The sequence below is a fragment of the Cavia porcellus genome, unplaced genomic scaffold (genome assembly GCF_034190915.1).
Source record: "Cavia porcellus strain 051 isolate PalLab524CR breed Dunkin Hartley unplaced genomic scaffold, mCavPor4.1 scaffold_27, whole genome shotgun sequence".
Taxonomy (NCBI): Eukaryota; Metazoa; Chordata; class Mammalia; order Rodentia; family Caviidae; genus Cavia; species Cavia porcellus.
This window is the reverse complement of record NW_026947510.1, coordinates 22,303,607-22,324,160: the sequence shown is the minus strand read 5'-3', so window position 1 is coordinate 22,324,160 and position 20,554 is coordinate 22,303,607. Positions and strand designations below refer to the sequence as shown.

At 43.0% G+C, this 20,554-nt stretch overlaps 2 protein-coding genes across 10 annotated transcripts in view; both read right to left on the bottom strand.

Moving 5' to 3' along the window:
* Gad2 (glutamate decarboxylase 2) overlaps positions 1-8,225 on the bottom strand; it is a 76,684-nt gene extending 68,459 nt beyond the window's left edge. Inside the window, exons 1-6 of the mRNA XM_003463164.5 lie at positions 7,644-8,225; positions 7,034-7,093; positions 6,711-6,860; positions 5,595-5,828; positions 968-1,058; positions 348-460 (exon numbers count right to left, since the gene is read on the bottom strand). Of these exons, the coding sequence (XP_003463212.1) occupies positions 348-460; positions 968-1,058; positions 5,595-5,828; positions 6,711-6,860; positions 7,034-7,093; positions 7,644-7,719 (724 nt within the window). The 5' untranslated portion in view covers positions 7,720-8,225. The remainder of the gene's footprint in view (positions 1-347; positions 461-967; positions 1,059-5,594; positions 5,829-6,710; positions 6,861-7,033; positions 7,094-7,643) is intronic.
* A 1,598-nt stretch (positions 8,226-9,823) lies between these two features.
* Myo3a (myosin IIIA) overlaps positions 9,824-20,554 on the bottom strand; it is a 180,717-nt gene continuing 169,986 nt past the window's right edge. For 8 of the 9 annotated variants that reach the window (XM_063238033.1, XM_063238034.1, XM_063238026.1 and 5 more), the window contains 2 exons: positions 19,212-19,355; positions 9,824-12,406 (listed from right to left, as the gene is read on the bottom strand). In XM_063238033.1, coding sequence (XP_063094103.1) covers positions 12,289-12,406; positions 19,212-19,355 — 262 coding nt within the window. In that variant the 3' untranslated portion in view covers positions 9,824-12,288. The remainder of the gene's footprint in view (positions 12,407-19,211; positions 19,356-20,554) is intronic. The other variant, XM_063238032.1, reaches the window with a different exon arrangement.

The window sequence follows — 20,554 nt, the reverse complement described above, 5'->3', positions numbered from 1 at the left end:
AGGCTACCCTTTTCCTTTCACCAGTTTTAGGAATAATATCACAGAATATACATATATATTAACACACATGCATATACACACACATATATATGTGCAGGATCACTGGAATACTAAGTAAATACCATCTGTTTATGCTTGTCTAGGACACAAATAACTAATTTGAGGTTGGAGTAGTTAGAATGGAGGATTCATGGTCATGAGCCCTTAGTTAAAATTATTTTTCTGATCAACACATAGCTTCTGCAACTTAATCTGAAATATGGACTAGATATGTGATTTTCTTAGGTTCATAGCAAGGCATATCATGCATATAAGAAAAACATAGAAAAGTTGAAATATCATTATACCAGGAGAAAATATTCCATCACCAGAGCCTCCTGGCCAGCCAATGATTTCTCTCATCTTCTTCAGTGTGACATATTCCAAAAGCACAAACACAGGAGCAATCTCATAGGTGAACCTGAAGTGTAGAAATGGCCACAGTTTATGTATGTAACTTACAGGAATAACTTGTCATTACAATATAGAGTGATTTCTCAGAACTTATGCTCACAGATGTTACATTACATTCCTAAAAGACCTTCTGAAAAGTTTACTCATTTTCTAAAGTCAAGAGCTTTAGTTATTGGCATAGTGGTTTATCATATTTGATAAAGAGCATTCTAGAGTAATACTACATAAAAGACAACATTTATTTCAGTTTTCCCTTTTATGATACACATCATTGTGAATTTAATATGCCCAAAGAGACTCTTTTGTATTTTAAAAATTTTGGATAATTTAATGCACCAAAAATATATTGGGTCTATTTTATATCAAACAAGCGTGAACAGTTATGTAATTCTGAAGTTGGAATCACTATTTTAGGAGCCATTTAATTAAAATATATTTTCACCTAAGAGGTAAACATTATGCAGTTTTACTACTAAGTATTCTGGATTATACAGAGACATGTTCAGCTGCTTACATGTTAGTGTTTGCTGTTGATGTCAGCCAGTCTGCGGCCAATCCAACCATATCCAACCCAGTGGAAAGCTGATTGAAATATCTAGGATGCCCTGAATGATACGGAGCAGCAGAATCAGGATTACATCAGTGAAAATGCACTCTTCTCACACATGATTTTTCTAGCCAAAGAACCTTGAAAGATCCTTCAGGAATAGGAAGTGTATATTTGGAAACCAGACATACACAAAACACAGTGCATTAAGACACAGAGAACACTACCTCTAACTGAAGCAGCTACTTTGGGTTATAGTATTTTTTAAAACACATTGTAAAAATCTCCTTGTTTTAGCTTGAAATCTGGACAGTAGATCGTATCCTGCCACGCTTTTGATATATTTGCAAAACTAAAATGCTGTTGGAAGCCCAAACAATTAAGACAAGTTACTTGTTCGCATTCGTGCTGTTAAAAGTCCTTCTCTGTTGGTTGTTCTGGAAATCAGTCATACCGTGACATGCCAACATTCATAATAATATTGGTGACAAATGGCTGATGATTACAAAAGACAGGGAAAAAATGATAAAATAGGACACTCTGCAGAGTGATTTTCCCTGGAGTCAAAAAGGTGATGAGTGTCTAAAGATGGCATGGACAGAGCTAATTCTTATCCATTTTTCTCTGTCTGAATATTTATTATAAACAATAGTGCTCCCTCGCAGTTGAGATTTCAAATAAAGCTGTACTCTATCAATGTTACTGTCTTGTCAACAAGATACAGGAGATACATTCGATGGACGACGGGTCCATTAGCGGGGCCTATCTAATTAACTTCTAAATTTCTCTAAAATTCTCTAAATGGATTGACATTCACATGCTCCTGGGACTGCTATTTAAAATGTGATTATAAATATCTCATTAGAATTGTGTCTCCTCATCCTGTCGCATAAAAGCCTATCAATAAATCTGTGCTTTGCCTAGCAACAAAATTTTTGGAAGGTGGACAATTATGGAAATAGCATCTGATAAAAGGTACCTGTCACTTACTGGATGCCTGTGGGAAGCCTGGGGGTGTGATTGTCTCTCATCACTAGCAAGGCAAGACAAGATAAAGGGATGCAGTGGGGAGAGTGGATACAAAAGCCAGCCCAAGCTCCTCCAGACCGAAATGCTCTCTTATCAGCACCAGGCATGTGGCTGGAGAGTTGGCCCTGGGAAAAGACAGGAGCTGGGGGGAGCATGTCTTAGAGCGTTCCGATCTGAGTGCATCTTGCCCATTCTGCAGCGTTGTTTTATGACCTCCTTTATGGCCTTACACCATGGCCGTCTATCTTTTCTGCCCTTTGCCAGGCCCTTTGATGCCGAGTCTATCAGTTCACCCATTCAAGAAAAGCATGAAGTCCTCTCATGCTGCTGCCGATGACATCTGGACAGCCCTCCATTCCTCTCTGCCTCATTGACTCCTCATTTCATTAGAGCTCGCAGCTGAAATCGCAGCCAGCCTCTCCCTCCTGATGCCTCTTCATTTCTGTCCCTAAGCCATTTTTTAAAGTGAGGAAATTAATAAGGATTAACAAATCTATCCATAATCTACTCCTCCAATTTATGCACTTTCTAGGGGTACCTGTTAATATTTACTCTAACCAAATTTTGACATGAAAAGCTCTGCCAATTTCAAGGTTTGTACAGGAAGAGGAATTCCAAGGCGTGTGCTCTGCCCCAGGACATCAGATGGCTGACTCATTCTGATGAGCACTTTTGGTAAACAGAGGAAACAAGTTTGATGCTTCCCTTGCTGGGTTTCTCTCTGTGTATGCACTTGAACTGGATTTGCGATTTCATCTCTATCTCTCCTGCCTCAAAGTTTTTCTTCACTGATAATGGGGTGAAAATATGGAGGGAGTTTGCCAGGTTGGGACAGCATGTCATTTTGGTTTGGCAGAAATGTTCCCCTAGTCACATTTGCTCTCCACCAGTGGCCCCTACAGGCTGTAAGCAAATCCAGAAAGAGGGAGGCCTGCCTGGGAGCCTGAGAGCTGTCCAGCAGCCCTGGGCACACTGGGCAGAGCCTGTGAGCTGTTGTTCATTGTGCTGCCTAGGGGAATGGCTAGCTATTCAGTCTGCACAGCACAGGGACGGCAGTAGGAGACAGGAGATGAGGGCTGCTACAGCCACTGGAACTGCCCCCAAAGATCATCAAATGAGCCCAAGAGGGTGTGCAGACTCTGTGAGTGAGACAGCCAGTCTCTGGTAACTCTGACTTGATGCTCACATCCCTTGAGGAGGAGCCAGAAGCCCTGGCAACTGAATGATTCTTTATTACTGGCAATCGACACAAGGATAGCTTAATTTATCAATGCTGTAATCCCCTTTGATGATTAGAGATTTAAGACTACATTAACCCCCATCCATTTGCCCCCTCCCTTCGCCCTCTCCCCAGCCACCACAATCACCAGGTAATCCAATTAACCCTGCAAACACTTTCAGTATCTTAACATTTCCTGAAGTTTCCTGTTTCAACATTTCTTTACAAAGTAATTTTAGCAATACACAAAGGGTCTTTTTTAGTAGTTCCCTACACCCTCACTTCTAAGCATGGAGTCCAAGTAGAAATTAGGTTAAGGACTCTCTTGGATACAAGCGATAAGTAGGATTTTATAAAGTAATCTCCCAAGGATCATAAAAATGTAGGATGGCCCAGGAATGGTAATTACTTCAACAGACCCTAAATAGTACTATTTGACAAACAGGACAGGGCATAAAAATCTATAAACTTGTTTGCTGAGAAGAAAAGGCACCTGCTGTTATCTTTCTGAAATGCTATTTGGAGAGAGAAGGCTAGAAGACCAAATACATTATAAATAATATTGAGATACTGAAAATATTAAGATGCTTTACTTAGAAATCCAACCTGATCCATCATATTTTTAGCTGTACTTTAAATAAAATGAAATAGACCAACGCTAGACAAGAATTTCACAATTATGGCTAAATCTAATTGAATAGGCCCCTCTTTTCCTGATGCTAAACAGGACATCGATAGACAGAACTATTTCACTGACAGAACTATTTCATTTAAAGGATTATCTCAGTCCTTTCAACTGTTTTTCAAAGAGCACCAGCTTTTCAGGATGAAGTTGCAAATATTTCTGTGGATTCTTTTTGGCTTGGTAGCAATATAAGTAATAGGCTGCAATTTGTAATTTGTATATTTAGATATTAGATAAGGGAAATAAGCCCAAGAAAAATGAATTAAAACATCATTCAGGTTTGTACCTACAAACCTGGTGGTGAAAGGAGAGGAACATCTTTTAATTCCAGGTCTGTACCTCCTGTGGGTTCTGCAGGGACATTAACTGAGGATGACCTCTAGTAAATCTTTAAAATCATACTCTGCAGACTGAGTTTAAATTAAGTTAAATTTCTGCCTATGTACCTGGCTCTCAGCCTACTGTGTTTCAAAAGTGGACAATAATACAATAAATCAATATCCCAAATCTTATGCTATGCATGCCTTTCTTCTCTGCTGATACAAAGAATATGGAAAACAAGAAGCTAAAAATCTCACAGCAAACATTTAAAAATATTTGTGTCAATGAGACCAGTATGTACTGACAATTCATCAGTAAAAACTGCTGCACAAAATATGCTGTTTCCTCTAATGTTTACATAATGTTTCATATTTGTATTTGCTAGCAAATCTTTTAAAAGCTACAGATCAGTTTAAATATACAAAATCAGAAATGAACTCATATTTGTTTTTATTGCTTTGATGAGATGCTGGACCATGCATTGTCAGGATGATTAGGGACAATGTAGAAAAAAGCAGAGTAAATCAGGGCCTGGATAGTTGAATGATTGACTTCATGTAGATAAAGAGAAAGCTTGGAATGCACCCAAATAAATATTATACCCAGCACTATGAAATGAACAGAGTATAAGAATACTGTGAAAAACCAATAGACCATGAAATAGGTTTTTAAAAATGTGCCCCTAAGGATATCGGATTTTCCCCTTTCGCTTTTTTTTTTTTTATCTTGCATACACAATAGCTCTGAAGGACACACATCTTATATGACATGGTTAGATTGCTAAAGTAGTCTATATTATGGAAAGAGAGAAAGAGAGAGACAGAGACAGAGATCCTGAAATTTAGGTCAGAAGTGCTGGCCATTTGAGACAATGCTACAACCCTGTTCCTCCAGCTCAGTGATACGTAGAGTGGTGTTAGTCTGGTTCTGACTCGTTCGATGCCCAGGATATTACTAGCAAAACACTGGAATTCTGGCTTTTGTTTGGATTCTGTGTTTTGAGCTTTCATTTCCATATGCCCTTTCTATCTCGATTTTGGGTCTCATCTACTGGCCTCTACTGACAAACAGTTGCTTCTACACCAATGGATAAACTCCGTGGCCAAATGCAACCTGATTATTTCTACTAAGATAATGTTTCTGGTATTATCGATTTCCAGTGCATTAACAATAAGAGAAGGTACTTTTCACTTCATTCTTTCTGTTAAAGGCCATTTTAAATAATGAAAATAATTTTATAATTTTGAATATGCCAGTAATTACAAAACAGAAAACATTATTATAGAAAAAAAATAAAAATTGTTTCAGAAAACACTTTATTATTTTTGAATGGACAATACCTGTTTTAATTGCATATTTTAGAGTTGTTTGGCAATGCTTCAAAATTTCCTCCAAATTTTGTGGTTGATCTGCCAGTTCCCAATTATACTCTTGAAGAAGCTCATTAGGGTAATGAAAATCAATGACTTTGGTTGATCTATCGAAAGTCTTCACCACATACTGAAGCAAAATGTCCATAACATCTTGCAAAAATGCCAAAGTGGGCCTTTCTCCGTCACATGCTGGCAGCAGATCTAAAGCATGGAATGAAAATGTCACATTTTAAATTTTACTGTGGATATGTGCAGGCAATGACCCTTTGAATGGAGAGATTCTACTTTGTATGAAAAGATAGCTTTTGGAAACGCACAGTATTTCCTATAAAGGGGAAGTATTTTTCAAGACAGGGGAGTGAATTCTTTTTACCAAAATGAATTCCAACATTTCAGTTCGTAAGGTATTGTTTGCTTCTTCCCGATCTCCACCAAGTAAAGAGAATGCCTCCTTTCATCGATTTCACAGGAGTTTGTTCTCAGTATTTTTTTCAGTGAATCATCCTAAACGTTTAAGGAGATACTTTCCGTCAAAAATGTTTGAGAAACATTTGTCTTGGAGGAAGCCAGCCAAAATGGAACACTAAAATTCAGAATTTCTGGCCTGTTGCAGATCCGCTGTTTCCAGTGCGTTGTGTCTGTTTGCGCGTGTGTCTGTGTCTGTGTGCACGCGAGTTTGGGAAGACAGTGTGAGTGCGCTGAAGAGTAAATTCAGCACACAGAACTAAGGTGAGTAGAATCCTTCTTCTAGTAATTTGGAGCAACAAATTAATCTTGCGATCTCATCTGGAGCCCTAAAATACCCCAGCGATTCCGAATTCCCTAGCAGGCCTCCAGGATACTATGTTCCCCCCAGCGCCCCAAGACCCGGGGAAGCCAAGGCCAGCCCGGGCACATGCACGCCTCGCCACCTGCAGCTGGGAGGGCTGCACGGCCACGCAGTACACGGGGCGGGCGGCCCCGCGTCCCGCTGGGCTTCGGGTTCCAGCGGCGGCACCCTCCCCTGGTTCGCGGAGCGCTGGCGGCCGGCAGGTGGGCGGGCAGGTGGGCGGGCAGGGCCCCGGGACCGCGCTGCGCCCTTACCTGTTGAGTGCAGAAAGGCGTAGTTGACCTTCGCGCTGCGGCAGCTGCAGGGTTTCTGGTTGCAGGTGCAGGCGACTTTCCGGGCAGAGCCCCGCGGGGCCACGCTCTCGCCGCTGTCGGCGGGCTTGTCCGCGTCTCCGTAGAGCAGGGCTGGACAAGGACAGCGAGCACCGGCCGGTCAGCCGCCCGTCGAGCCCAGACCCTCTCCGGCCTCGCCGCCGCCGGGAAGCGGGGACCCCGCGCCGACCCGGCTGCATCCCGGGCTCGGGCTCGTGCTCGGTACCTGAGGCCGCCCCTCCCCGCCCTCCCTGCCCCGCACTCACCGCTCAGCTTGTTTCCGATGCCGCCGGTGAACTTCTGGGCCACCTGGCACCAGACTCTCGCTGCAAAGGAAGGCAGGTGGGCAGCGGGGCGGAAGGGCACGCGCACATTTCGTGGCGTGTGACCGGCGACCCCGAGCCGGTGTGCGGGGCCGCGCGGGACGGAACCGGGCCAGCGGTCGGCGTTGGCTGCTGACCCGGGCGAGCGCGCCGCGGCCCCTGCGCTCCCCTCCAGTGCGTCCGGACCGGCGGACCCCCCGCCCTCGCGCGCTGGGTTTTCCTAGATTCTCACTCCATTTCCAGGCCGGAAATTGTCTCCACGCCCCACTCTCCCCTTCTCCACCCCGCTCAGTCCCGGGCCGGGGACCACACAGCACAGTCGCCCGCGGGGACCGAGTCTGTTTTGTCCTTTCGGGGACTGTCTTCGAGGAACCCGCCTCGCCCCCGGCGGAGGAGCCCGCGACTTCGGGGGCCTTTCCAGGGGACAAAGGCTGGGTCGCCAACGCTTTCCCCGAGTGCGGGGAGAGACGCGAAGTTCTCCGTTACCGGGCGAAGCCTCCGCGTCCCCCCGGGGTCCTGCAAACCCCGCCGCCGCTGCCGGGCCGTCTCCTACCTGTGCTGGGGTTCTCGGGGTCCGCAGAGCCATCCTCAGACCCGAAGGACCAGAAGCCGGAGCCTGGGGAGGCCATGGGCGGCGCGAGGCGGAGCGCTCCTCCGACTGCGGCTGCCGGCCACCGATCTGGCTTCGCCGCGCGCGTGTGAGCAGTGGGAGACCCCGGGACGGGACACGCGTGTTTGCGTGTGCGCGCGTGTGTCGGAGCTGGGGCTTCGAGCTGTGGCGATGCTCAGGAAGCCGCGCAGAGGAGATAGGGACCGAGCCGGAGGGTCCGCAGCCCGGAGACTGGGACGCGCAGAGCGCCGGGAGTCTTTGAGGGCGAGGAGCCCGGCGGGGACGGGTGAGGGGTGGCGGAGGGGAAGTGGGAGGGAGCGAGGGAGGCGGCAGAGCCGCGAGGGTGCCAAGCAGACTGTGGGCGGGAGCGGGATGGAGTCAGAGGGAGGAGGCGGGAGGCGGGAGCGCCCCGGGAGAGCCGCACCGAGGTCCAGGTGCGCTGTCCAGGGTGCTGCGCCGCGATGGGTGCTGGCCTCAGCAAGAGGCGGATCAGGCAGACTTCGCGAGGCAGGCAGGGTGACCTGGAGGAGTTTGGCGCGAGCTTCGATTGTCGTGTTTATTGTTTGAGGTCTGGCTTCGGCTGCGGGAAGGGAGCACGGCTCCTGGGCCGCCTCCGTCCAAGCAGGTGCCGAGGTCGCAGCGCCTTCGAGATCCCAGCTGTCTGGCCTGAATCTTAACAGTTTAGGTGCTTGGGGAGGGCACAGTAGGGGGAAGAGCAGCCACACGCTGGTGGGCCCAGAGCAACTCCTGGGGGACCCAGTGCCAGCCTATGGGGCCGCCTCGGCCGCGGGGTGCACGACTGCCCTGCAGCTAGGCGCTGAATCCATGCACCCGCCGTCCAGGTTATGATTGACGGCTGGGGAGGAACACTGCTGATTGAGGCAATTAAAATCCACGCTGGAGTCTTTCACCGAGGACCTCGGGCCGGGGAGAATGACAGAAACGTCTGGGAAGGGAGCGCGGGGTAGAGGAGCCAGTCAGCGCCTGCAGATCTGACTGCGGAAGAGGGGTGGGATCTGGTCATTTAGTGACCTTGGCCTGCAGAGCTGTGGAAAAGCCTGCAGCTTCCATGCGACTTGAATTAGATTGCATGGGAGAGGCTCAAGAGGTTTCCAAATAAGCAATTTGGCTTTCTCAAATCCTGGCGTGAAGGGGAGAAGGCTCTGCCTGCTGGGACCTTTGTTTGGGGCCTCCATCGACCACTCACTCTTTCCTGGCCCCAAGGGAATCTTTATGAGGGGGGCTCTAGACTGCCATCTTTGAAGACTGGTAGGAAGGAATTCGTCCTTTTCTAAAGACAGGGGGAGAAGGTTGGAATCTTTTCTGATGATTTCCTGTCTCTAAAAGCTGTTAAACACTGGGATGGCCCCCTGAGGATTTGGGGTTCTGGAGTTCGCATTCCTTCTCTAGGCAGTAGCGATCTACTTCTGCACCTTGCCGCTTCCACTTGCAGAGACAGAGAGAAAGAGGAGAGGGCTGCACGCACCAGCCTCCCAGCCCTTGGCCTGCCTGCCTTCTCCATTGTATTCACAAGCTGTTCTTACACTTATTGTATTCTTACACTTAATTGTATTCACAAGCTGTTCTTACTCCTGGACCAGTCAGTCAGCACTGCTGCAAAAGCAGAGACCCGCAGACTATCACATCTCCCATTCCTTGACCCTGGCTGGCGAGGGGCTTCGTGGGGCCAGGCGTGGCCTCGTACAGGCCCAAATTTGTGTCCTCTGGTGTACCATCCTTTGGTCAGTTCTCTCCACAAGGCTTTTTCCACATGCCAGAGTTCGGGAGATCTCAGAGGAGCCACAGATTCCCATTGTTTCGGCAGGTGGGAGCAGGGGACGAGTGTTCGGGGTCCTGCAAAGCTCTGTTCTGAAGCCCGGACCATATTGCGGGAGCACTGGGGTCAAGAGCCTAGGTGCCAGCTCAGGCTCTTCGCAGTCTTCCTAGCTCAGATGCTGCAGGTGACAACGGCAACAAATCCAGGTCCGGCAGCCTGAACTGCCAGAAGAGAAACTCAGAACCTCCAGCCTCAGGCGCAGAGGACTCAGCCTGCCTGGTTCTTTGTTTAAATCAAAACCAAATCCTGCAAATACCATATTTCGCTGTAAGGCAGCAGGCGGGGGTGCAGAATAAATAAATATATATTTATTTCAATGGTTGAAAATAGTCTTAAAAATAAATGTTTAACACATGCACGCGCAAAAGACTCCAGAAGAAATAAAACAAGAGGAAAATCAAAATCGCTGCACCTGAATTTCGTTTTTTTTTTTTTGTCCTTGTTGTGACAGTGCCTTTAACTGCTGCTACTTTTTAAACACTATTAAATTTTGCTGCTCCAGGTACTTTAGATCTGATGATGGTTTTTACAAATTTTAAACAATTTAACTAGTCGCTATTTCAGATGCAAATGTAGGTCTGGTTTGTTTTTCCTTAATGCCAGCCCTCCCTAGACCGTAATTTGCTTTGTAAAGAATTTCTCTTCTCTGATGAGCGCGTGTCGCTCCCCCTCCCCCCTTAGGCTCGGGGTTGGCATTAACAAAAGAGGGCCGGGAGGTAATAATTACAGTCATTAGTCCAAGAGGCAGCCACCCAATGGGAGTGAAGACGAGCTGGGGCAGGGGGGGAAGCTTTCCAAGGCCCTTCCTTCATTGATGGAGGGAAAAGAGAGACTAACATTCGGAGCTCTGCAGAGAATGGTTTCCTCTAATGATCTATTTCTTGTCCACAGTTTACCCAGAGATTGAATGGCAGGCCCAGTTGAAGAAAAATACTGTATCTGGTGTGAATTTTCCCTTGTGTAGGGAAAAAGCAGGAGGGATGAATGGGAAGAAAGGGGGGAAACCCCAAAGAAATGAAAAAGAAAATAAGAACAAAAACTGCAACTTTTCATCAAATGCTGGCTTTTCTTGTTTCCAGTCTCACTTAAAAACTGTACGTTGCATGTGTGGCTGGGGTTTTACTTGGAGGGAGGAATGAGGAGTTTCTGGAGAGGTCCCTGGTTTTGCATCCAGGGATGGAAGATCGGGCTGCCAGGAAGCCTGGACTAAATGGCAGACCTCACAGCCCAGTGGCGGTGTGCTCCTCACCACCACGGGTCACCTGGTGGAGGGTGGACAGACAGGAGAGGTGGAGGAGGCTGGGCTACCTCGGGTACTGGGACTCCATCCTTCTCCTATGCCCTTCTGTGGAACCTGATTTCCTAGAAGGCAGGGCTGGGGAGGGGATGATTCACCCCGAGGGCGGGTAAGGCGCTAACCTAGGCAAGGAGCGGGCCTGGGGTGCACCTGGATTCGGGGGTTAGTCCTGCCACAGCTAGAGGTCTAAGTCCTTCCCTGGGGAGCTTTTAGAGCTACTTCTCTGGAAGAATATTACAACTGGGGGGCAAGTTATCAACCTGCTGCCGATGCTCTCACTTCTCAAATCCTTTCTTAGTCTTCTGGCTGGGTCCTGGGTCTCTGAAGCTCAGGGCGCCTGCAGAAAGACAAGCTCCAGTATGAACAGAACCTTTCTTCCAATTCAGTTGCCCACGGAACAATTTCACCACCTTTTCCCACCTTCTTTGGGCTGCATAGACCCTGAAGTGTCATCCACTGAAAGGCTCAAAGCAGTTTTTAAAAGAAGTTGCAGTTGATGGACAAATACAAAGCTCTGTCTACCTGCTAAGCTTCCCTCTTAAATATCTCCAAATTTGGAGCAGTACAGACTGCCTCAAAACTGAAGAGCAGCACAATCTAAAATCGTACAGTTCTGCTCCACGATGAGACCAGTATTTTTCCACACTAAAGGAAGCCACAATGGTTGGGAAGGCATGCATGTGTGTGTACGTGTTATCTGGAGATTAATTTCAAGATGTGTTTGTGTGACATGTATGGGGCAGACCGTATGTTTCTGTATGGAGGCTAGGGGGTAGGAGTTTGCTGATGGAGACTGCAGGCAGTCTCCTAACCCCCTCCCAGACCCTCCCATATCTGTAACCAAAGCCTGGCCCATAGGAATAAGGGCTGACCACTGGAGCAAACTACAGATTTTCCTGGGCACTTCCTTTATTTAGCAATCTTAACAATCAAAGAAAGGGAAAGCTCAAGTTTGAGATGGATTTCATCTTCAATGCTCTTCCCTGCCTCACCCAGGCTTTGCTCTAGTAAACTCAATCCACTCTCCAGGATCCCCAAGGTCTTAGAAAGCTGTTTGCAAGACAGAAGGTGTCTCTGAAGTCATCCAAAAAAAAAAAAAAAAAATGGAAGGAGCTGGTGACAGTTTAGGTACAGGTGGGACCCACAGAAGTTGCAAACAAATGGACAAAGAGATACTTTAGGAAACCTGGACAAAGGTGCCCTAACTGGTGGGATAGTGATTGAAGAGAGTACAGGAGCTGCATGGTGTGGGGCCCAGAGTCCCACAAAGGTTCAAATTCGCTTCTTTCAGAGCATGTTAGACAGCCCACTTTGAGGCAACAGTGCAGCAGGCAGCCCCAGCAGAAATCAAAGTCCAGTGCTAACAGGCGCCAGCACAGGTCCCTCCACTCCACCCTGCTGTGGTGCCATAATCCTGCAGGCTTCAGAGGTTTCTGATGGTGGCTGCTCAGTGGCTACAACTGCTGGAGGAGGCGCCTTCTTTGGGAGGTTTTGCGCAGGAGCCTCCTGTAGTCATAGGGGTTGGCCACTGGCCCGTACTGCTCCTCTGAAGGGCTCTCCATTCGCCTGCACCTGTGAGAGACAGGGCTGACATTCTTACCCACTCTACATTAAGCAGGTCCTCTTCCTGCCACATCGTCCCATTAACCTTGGGCAGTTCAGAAAGGCACAGTCAGAATTTTAGACTGATGGCAAATGCATTTGCTGTAATTCTCTCAGCAGATTTGCAGAATGCAACTTGAGTATAAGCAAGACAGCTAAGTAAAGCATTTGAAGGTGTAGATCAGAAAGGCAAGATTCCTTGGGATGGAAATAATTCACAGCCAATAAACAAATATTTATTTTTGTACCTTAATTTTAAATATATTTTGGTCAAACAGTAAATCTTGAGGCACCAAAGTAGACATTCACATTTTGCATTTTAAAACTGCTCAAATGTTTCTTTAAAACATTTTACTAAACCTGACCAACCATCCTATTAATGACAGAGGAGGTATCTATGTGTTAGCAAATGCTTTCATATTTAAATGAGGCCAAGTTTTACCTGGAAAAAAAACCTGCTAACCGTTAGCTTTAGATGCTACACTTTGCTTCGGGAAGTGGGACACTCCCTAAAATACAGCCATGTACGTACCCTCATTCGTTCATTCACTGACCACTTAGTAAGTGTCAGGTACCTGCATAGGCAATGGACTAACTAAAGTCCCTAATTTTGTAGAGTTTCACGTCTAGCATAGGAGAGGATCATAATTTTAAAACATCAGGTGATGTTTTTGGAAACATAAAGCAGGTTAGTGAGGTAACAGAAGGCATGTACAGAGGAAGAGATGAGACTTGGCCTCAGAAGACAGAACTGAGAGTTTGTTGATGGACTGGGGTGTGGAAGACAGAAATCAAGACTATCCCCCAGGTTTTGGCTTAAATGTTAGAAGGATGGAGCTGCTGTTTACTGAGTTGGGGAAGGCTGCAGAGGAGCATGTAGGGGGGATACAAAGTTTAGTTTCGGTTATGCTAAGCTGGAGATACTGATTAGATATTCAAGAGAAGAAACCAAGTAGATATTGAATTGGACCTATGAGTCCTGATGTAGATTAGATATTTCAGTTCAGGAAATTAAGTATATAGATGATATGTAAAGTCATGGCAGTGAGTATATACTGATTAAAAAGAGTAAAGGACTGGATCATTCCAATATTGTGAGATGAAAGAGATCAGCAAAAAATAGTAAGAAAAAGTGGCCACTAAGACAGGAGGTAGTCCAAGGGAAGTGCTGGCCTGAAGGCCAGTGAAGAGAGTGTGTTAAGACAAAAAGTGAGCACAGGTGTTCCGTGCTGCTAATGGGCAGAGGTAAGGACAGAGAATAGATCCTGGGTGTGGCAAAACATAGGTCCCTGGTGACTCTGGCAGATGCAGGTTTGGTGGAATAGTGGGAAAAAAAAAAAACAACCTGAGAGAAGCAGCTCAAGAGAGAGGAAGTAGAGGAGACAGTGCCTCTCACTTGTGACTGGATGGAATAAAGCACAGCAAAGTGGATGATCCTGAAGGAGGACTGGGGGCAAGGTCCTTTGTTATGATGGGTCATGATCACCAGAAATGATTGTTTGGTAAAACGAACGAACTCTTGAGATGCAGAGGAGAGGGAACCAGTGCAGGATAACACTCATATGGCTGGAAGGGCTGGGATCCAGTGCACAAGGCAGTGTAGACCAGTATGTGGAGGAGAGGGTAAGGGTGGATGGCAGGAAGGCTGACATCTTGTGGCAGAAGTGTGCATCTGTACTTTGCTGTTTTCTTGGTGTAACAGGAATGAACGTTGTCAGCTGAAAGCAAGAGTACTGAGGAGCTGAAAGGAGACAAGGAAGTCTGAAAGCATGGACTAAGAAAGTGCAATAGAATTTTAAGGAAATGCAGTATTACAAAGTAACTCTAAGGGTTACACACCCTTAGAGTGTGCTGAAGGTAAGTGGTCATACATATGGCGCGAGATTAGGAGAGTTTATCTCTAGTCCTGTGCAGTCAAGATTATGTAGCATTGGATTCATCTGGCCTTAGGGCTGACAGCTGAATATAACTGAGGGAGAAAGGGGCAGGGTCACGGAAGGTACACAATGAACAGGAATGATGATGAAAGGAGAGGGCTAGAACTTTATTGTTGATGGAAAACGCCTTCAAATTCTAGTCTGTTCTCATTAAGAAATTAAAAAATAAAGAAAGCTTTAGCAAGGTCTTTCAAGGCATCCTGCTCTCAGTGGAAGAACTTTAAAATGTATCATATTGGGTACCATTCTCTTTTGAATTACCTTACATGAGAATTTAGGAAAATGTAGTTTCCATATGCCAGGCACATTATAATATTCTAAGGACATTATAGGATTACATTTTTGTTATCTTCCACCTGTAGATTCTAGACTGATTCTAGCTGATACACTTTGTATGGCAGGAAATGAGAATTTGAACCAACACTACTGGCCCAAATCTGAAGCTTTTCCCACTGTATCCCTTTGGCGCTTTTCTGCTGATGCTTCTTGCACAATTCTCCTCTCCTTACCCAATGTGCTCTTGTTCCATCTTACTTTTTTCACCTTTAATTCTTTATACATCTCCTTGCCACAATTAAAGGGAGGTATAGCCTCAATCTCAGTATTTCCCAACAGGGAACCCACTAGATTCCATCTTAGACGGTGATGGAGGATGTCAGCTTCCTGTTGCTCTGAAATGTCACTCTCCAACAACTGATTACCTAGTACCACTTCTATTTATTCAGAATCTGTGAGAAAAACTTCTCTGAAAAAGAAATTAAGGAAAAAATTTGTATCTGCAAATACAAATTACTTAGATAAAGTCACCAAGAAGTTGAAATACTTAGTACATGGAAACTATAGGGCTATTAATGAAAAAAATACTGAAGAAGATACAAATAAATGGGAATATATCCATATTCATGGACCATAAGAATTAATGTTGGTAACAAATCCAGTGCAGTCCCTATCAAAATTCCAACTTTTTTTTTAAACAGGAGAAACAAACCTAAACACTTTGTATAGAAACATAGAGGTTTCTGAATAGCCAAAGAAATCTTGACCAAAGAAAGAACAAAATTGAAGGTATCACATCACCTGATTTCAAAATCTAGTATAAAGCTGTAGTAATCAAAACGGCATGATACTGGCATAAAACAAGCACACAGACCAAAAGAAAGAATAAGTGATCCATAATAAACTTACGCATTTATAATCAATTTATCTTTTTTAAAAATAGTAATCATTTTATTTAAGTCAATTTATCTTTAACAAAGATGCCAAGAACACATTAGATAAAGCCCGCTGGGAAAATTCGATATACGCAGGCAGAATAATGATATTATACCCTTATTTCACACTGTATAAAACTTAACCCAAGTGGATTACAGACTTAAAACATAGAGGTGAAGCTGTGAAACTATCAGGGGAAAATATCCACAACAGTTGCCTGGGCAATACTATTTTGGACATGGTCTCAAAAGTATACGAGAAAAACCAGAACAATGGGATTATATCTTTTTAAAACTTTCTGCAGAGCAATGGAAACAATAAAAATAATGGACAGATACCACATGGAATGGGAGAAAATATTTTCAAACCATACATCTGATTAGGGGTTAATATAAATAAATATGGAACTCAAATAACTTAGTAATAAAAAAACAACCTAATTAGAACATAGACAAATATCTAAGTGGTATTTTCTAAAAGAAAACATACAAATGGCCAATGGGACATTAAAAAACTGTGTAACCTCAGTAATCATCAGGGAAATGCAAATGAAAACTAAGGAATATGAATGACCCCACAGCTGTTAAAATTGCTAGTCTCAAAAAGATACAGGTGGCCAGTGTTGTTGATGACAATGAGAAAAAGGAAACTTGCACATTGCTGGTGGGAATATAAATAGTACAGACATTACAGAAAACAATACAGAGGTTCCTCAAAAAATATATTTATATACCTTATGATCCCCAGTCCCACAACTAGGTATACATCAAGGGAAATGAGAGAAGCATCCCAAAGAGATTCCTGCACTCCCATGTTAATTGCAGCATTATCAATAAGAAGATACAGGATCAGTGTAACTGGCTGTTAATGGATCAGTGGATGAATGGATATAAAAATTGTGCTTTATATATGGAATACAATGGAATACTGCTCATCTTAAAAGGAAATTGTGTCAATTGTGACATGAATGAACCTGAAGGACATTCTGCCAAGTGAAATAAATTTGGCACCCATAGATAAATACTACACAATCTCTTTTACATGTAGAATTTAAAAATGTCAAATTTATAGAAGCAGAAAACAGAATGATGGTTATGAGGGGTAGGGGCAGAGAACTGGCGACATACTGATCAAAGCAGACAAAATTTCCATTAGCAGGACTGCATTAAGGAGATAAAATTTACAACACAATAACTATAAGTAATACTACATTGTACACTTGAGAATTGCTAAAAAATGTAAATTTTAAAGGTTTTCATTGCCAAAAATGATACGTCAGGTAACGCACATTAATTAGCTTCATTTAACATTCCATAATGTGTACATATTTCAAAACATGATGTTCTATATTGTAAATGTATACAATTTTTATTAGTCAATTTTAAAAACTCATGAGGCATTTAGTTCATCATTGCTGTTGTCCCTTATTGCAAGGCCTTCTCATATATCCTTGGGTACAGCATGTCTGTCTGTCTGTCTTTCTCATCATGTGTGTATGTGCACACATACACACTTGTGTGGAGAGATGGGATAAAGATGTATATTTCTTCATAGGTAAAGAAATTCTTTATAATAACATTGTCCAATGTATAGTTTAATGTCAAATTTCTCCAAGTGGCCCTAAAATATTCTTTATAGCTATTTTGTGATTGTGATTTTGTTTCCTATTTTAAGTCAAGGAACTTGCCAAGTTTCACTCACTTCAACTTGTCTTTTACAATCTTTCTTAGCTTAGAAAAATCCCTGCTTGAAGTTAGTTTTTAAATTTTTTTGTTTTAAAAAGCAAAGCAAAACAAAAAAGGACAGAAATGATACAGAATTTCAAAAAAATATGAAACTAACACTAGTTAATATATTATATATTGTTAGATGTAGGTGCTCCAGTTACAAGATCTAGGTATAAAACAATGAAAGTGTTCACTTCTTCTTGAGGAACTAACAGATTAGTAGGATAGAAATTTGTCTTGTATATATGAGTGGTTTATACTTTTTCTCTAGTGTCAAGCTCCTTGAATGTAAGAACCATACCTTAGGAATCCATGTGTCCATCTCTTCCTTAAATGCCCAACACTGTGCTTTGCATAAAGTGGTTATGAACAGTCATTGAAATCACTGTCTCTAACCTCAGAGCAAGCTGATTAAATTTTATGGCCTGATCTCTTACTATGTAGGTAACTATTTGCAGTCATCAAACTTTATAGACTTAACCTCTTCATCCATAAAATAAAGAAATAATAGTAACATCTTCACAAAGTTGCTCTGTGAATTAAATGACATAAAAAGCATAGTGCATAAAACAAAGTAAGCACTCTTGCAATGTTAGCTGCTGGTATTCTTATGCTAGTGGATATTAAGTATGTACACATAGATGTTACCAGGACAACAAACGATATTTCAGGGTTACAGTGCTTTTATATCTCTTGGTGGGATGAAGAGGAAGAATACATGAAGCAGATTGGGCTGTTAAAATGGAAAAGAGGTGGTCAGTGAAAAGCAGTTGAGCAGAGTGTGAAAATCCTTGGACCATAGTACACTAACTATGAGTTACTTAATTGGATAAATCATTTCATCTTTCTGGCACTTGGTGCTCTCCTGAATCAAGTGGTTATCCTAGAACATCTCTAAGTGCCAGCAGGTTACAGGTCTTGACTCCAAGATGGAAGAATACATCTTTTTGGAGAGATGGGTCAGAAATCATACTTCAGGTAGCTTCTGGAAAAGCTAAAGATGTGAACAGCCACTATGTGAAACACCTCTCCTATGCCATGTAGAGTGTAAAAGTTTTAAATTTCATCTAATCTCTACAATAATTCAGTGAGGCTATTATTACCAATCTGTTTACATTTTTTGAAACCAAAGCTGTGAGTAGGCAGGTAACAGGAGCAAGGTCACTGTCCAATCAGGATCCTACTCTAAGACTGTCTGATTTTAAAACGTCTGCTCTTAATGGTCAAGTCACACTGTAGAAGAGAGGGACGAGAGGGTCTCAGTACCCCAGGTTGGAAGGATGTTGACTGAGGATTTTGGATAAATAGCTTGCAGTTGCTGTCTTTGTTCCCATTTCTCATACACCGTAGTTCCATTTTATTATGCATCCTCAATCTCAAAACATTGTAAAGAATTTTAGGGGAAGGAAAAAAATCTCCAAAGTAGTAAATAAGCCACAAATCAAATTAGTTAACATCACAAAATTGGTGATAAGGTGAGAAATTAAACTGAAAATACATATTTTTCTCTAAGTCATTTTTTTAGCTGACATCCTTGATTCTAAAATATGAGCCTAATAAAGACATTGATTACTAAAACACTATAGAGCTTAACATAGATTTTATATGGGTATATAGATTTGCTTATAATTAGGATGGCAACACAGTTTACTATACAAACTGATATTTTTAAAATAGGGTTGCAATTACACCAAAAATAAGCATAAATGTGGGTTTTGCTAGGAAAATTGGCATGCCTACTTATGATATTACAGTATTTATGATTTTTACTTTTAAGCAACATATCACTCTTATGATGCAATACTCAGTAAGAATTTGCCATTAGTTTACACATAAAATGAATGGAATTATGAGTATAAAGTTGAACATGCTGTACTTCACACTGTAGTTTACTAGTACCTTTCATCAGCTTTGAAGTACTGATTCTGGAGTTCCCGCTGTGATCTTTGTTCTCTCGATCTAGAGTTATGGTCTTTTGGTCCAGAATGACCGGGTAAAAATTCTTTGTAATAGAAATCTTCCAAATCTAATAATTTTCCCTGACTGTAAATGAACAGATAAATGTACCATATAATCAGTCTAATTTGCTGCTTACACTGACAGGATACTTGTTCTCTTCTTTTGAAGTATTTACTATGACTTAAGGGTTAACACATACTTATCAATAAAAATGAGAGAAGTCTTGAAGTGTGTGAAAACAATATATACTGAAATCCAGAAGAAAAACAAACACCTTCTTACCTTGAATACAGCATTAGCTGCAGGAGCAGTTTTTTCTGCTCCAATGGAGTCAAACTTGACACAAAGAAACAGCTAGTGCTACCACTGTTCCAGTTTGGTCAGACTCCACAGGCATTACAAATGGCGCCTGCGCCAATCAGAGAAGTTGGCCTTTATGCATGACCAAAAACATATTCACATTTATTATCTATCAGTACCTTGACACACACAAGGTTTCATGGCCTTAATTTTCCTCCTTCACAAGTAACCTTCTGACCTCTACCTTGTGTGAGAGTCCTGTGCATGATAGGTACACAGAGATATGTCCTGAACCATTTTAAACCTTGGACTTAGGGCAAATGGTTCTTCCTGTGTTCTTAGCACCTATAATTTGATGTGACTTCTTTGGAGGTAAACAGGTTTGGAAATTTACCAGGGAACCTGTTTTTGAAAGTCACGGATAACAGTCTACAAATGAATTTCCAGAATGCCAGATTCATGAATAGGTGTTATTCTTCTGTTGTTAACACTGCGTCAAAATTAGTTGACATGGCCACTGATTAAAATAGTGACGTAACATTCCAACAGTAAAGTACCCCCTGGACTGAAATACAGAAAAAGAGAATCACTGGAAGTTAAATGTGCCATACCTGCTGGGCACATGAACCTTGCCATCCTAACAAACTGATAAAAATTGTAAAACATGAGACTTAGGAAGTATGTAGACATAGGCATGTTTAAACTCCTCAATTTAAATCATTCAGTGTGCTGAAAAAAGCAAATTCTATATTGGGACAGTATAATTCATTCAAAACGTATGTTAGTGCTCAGTGAATATTTCATACAGTGCTGGCTCAATATATTTACAACAGACCAGATCTTACACACATTTGCTATATAACTGTGTAGAGAGCACATTTCTTTCCAAATGTTTCCACATAAGATATAATTTAGAATTTAAACATATGGGTTTATATTTTTGTGTGAACAAAATGAATCACTGAAATCTAGAAATAATAATT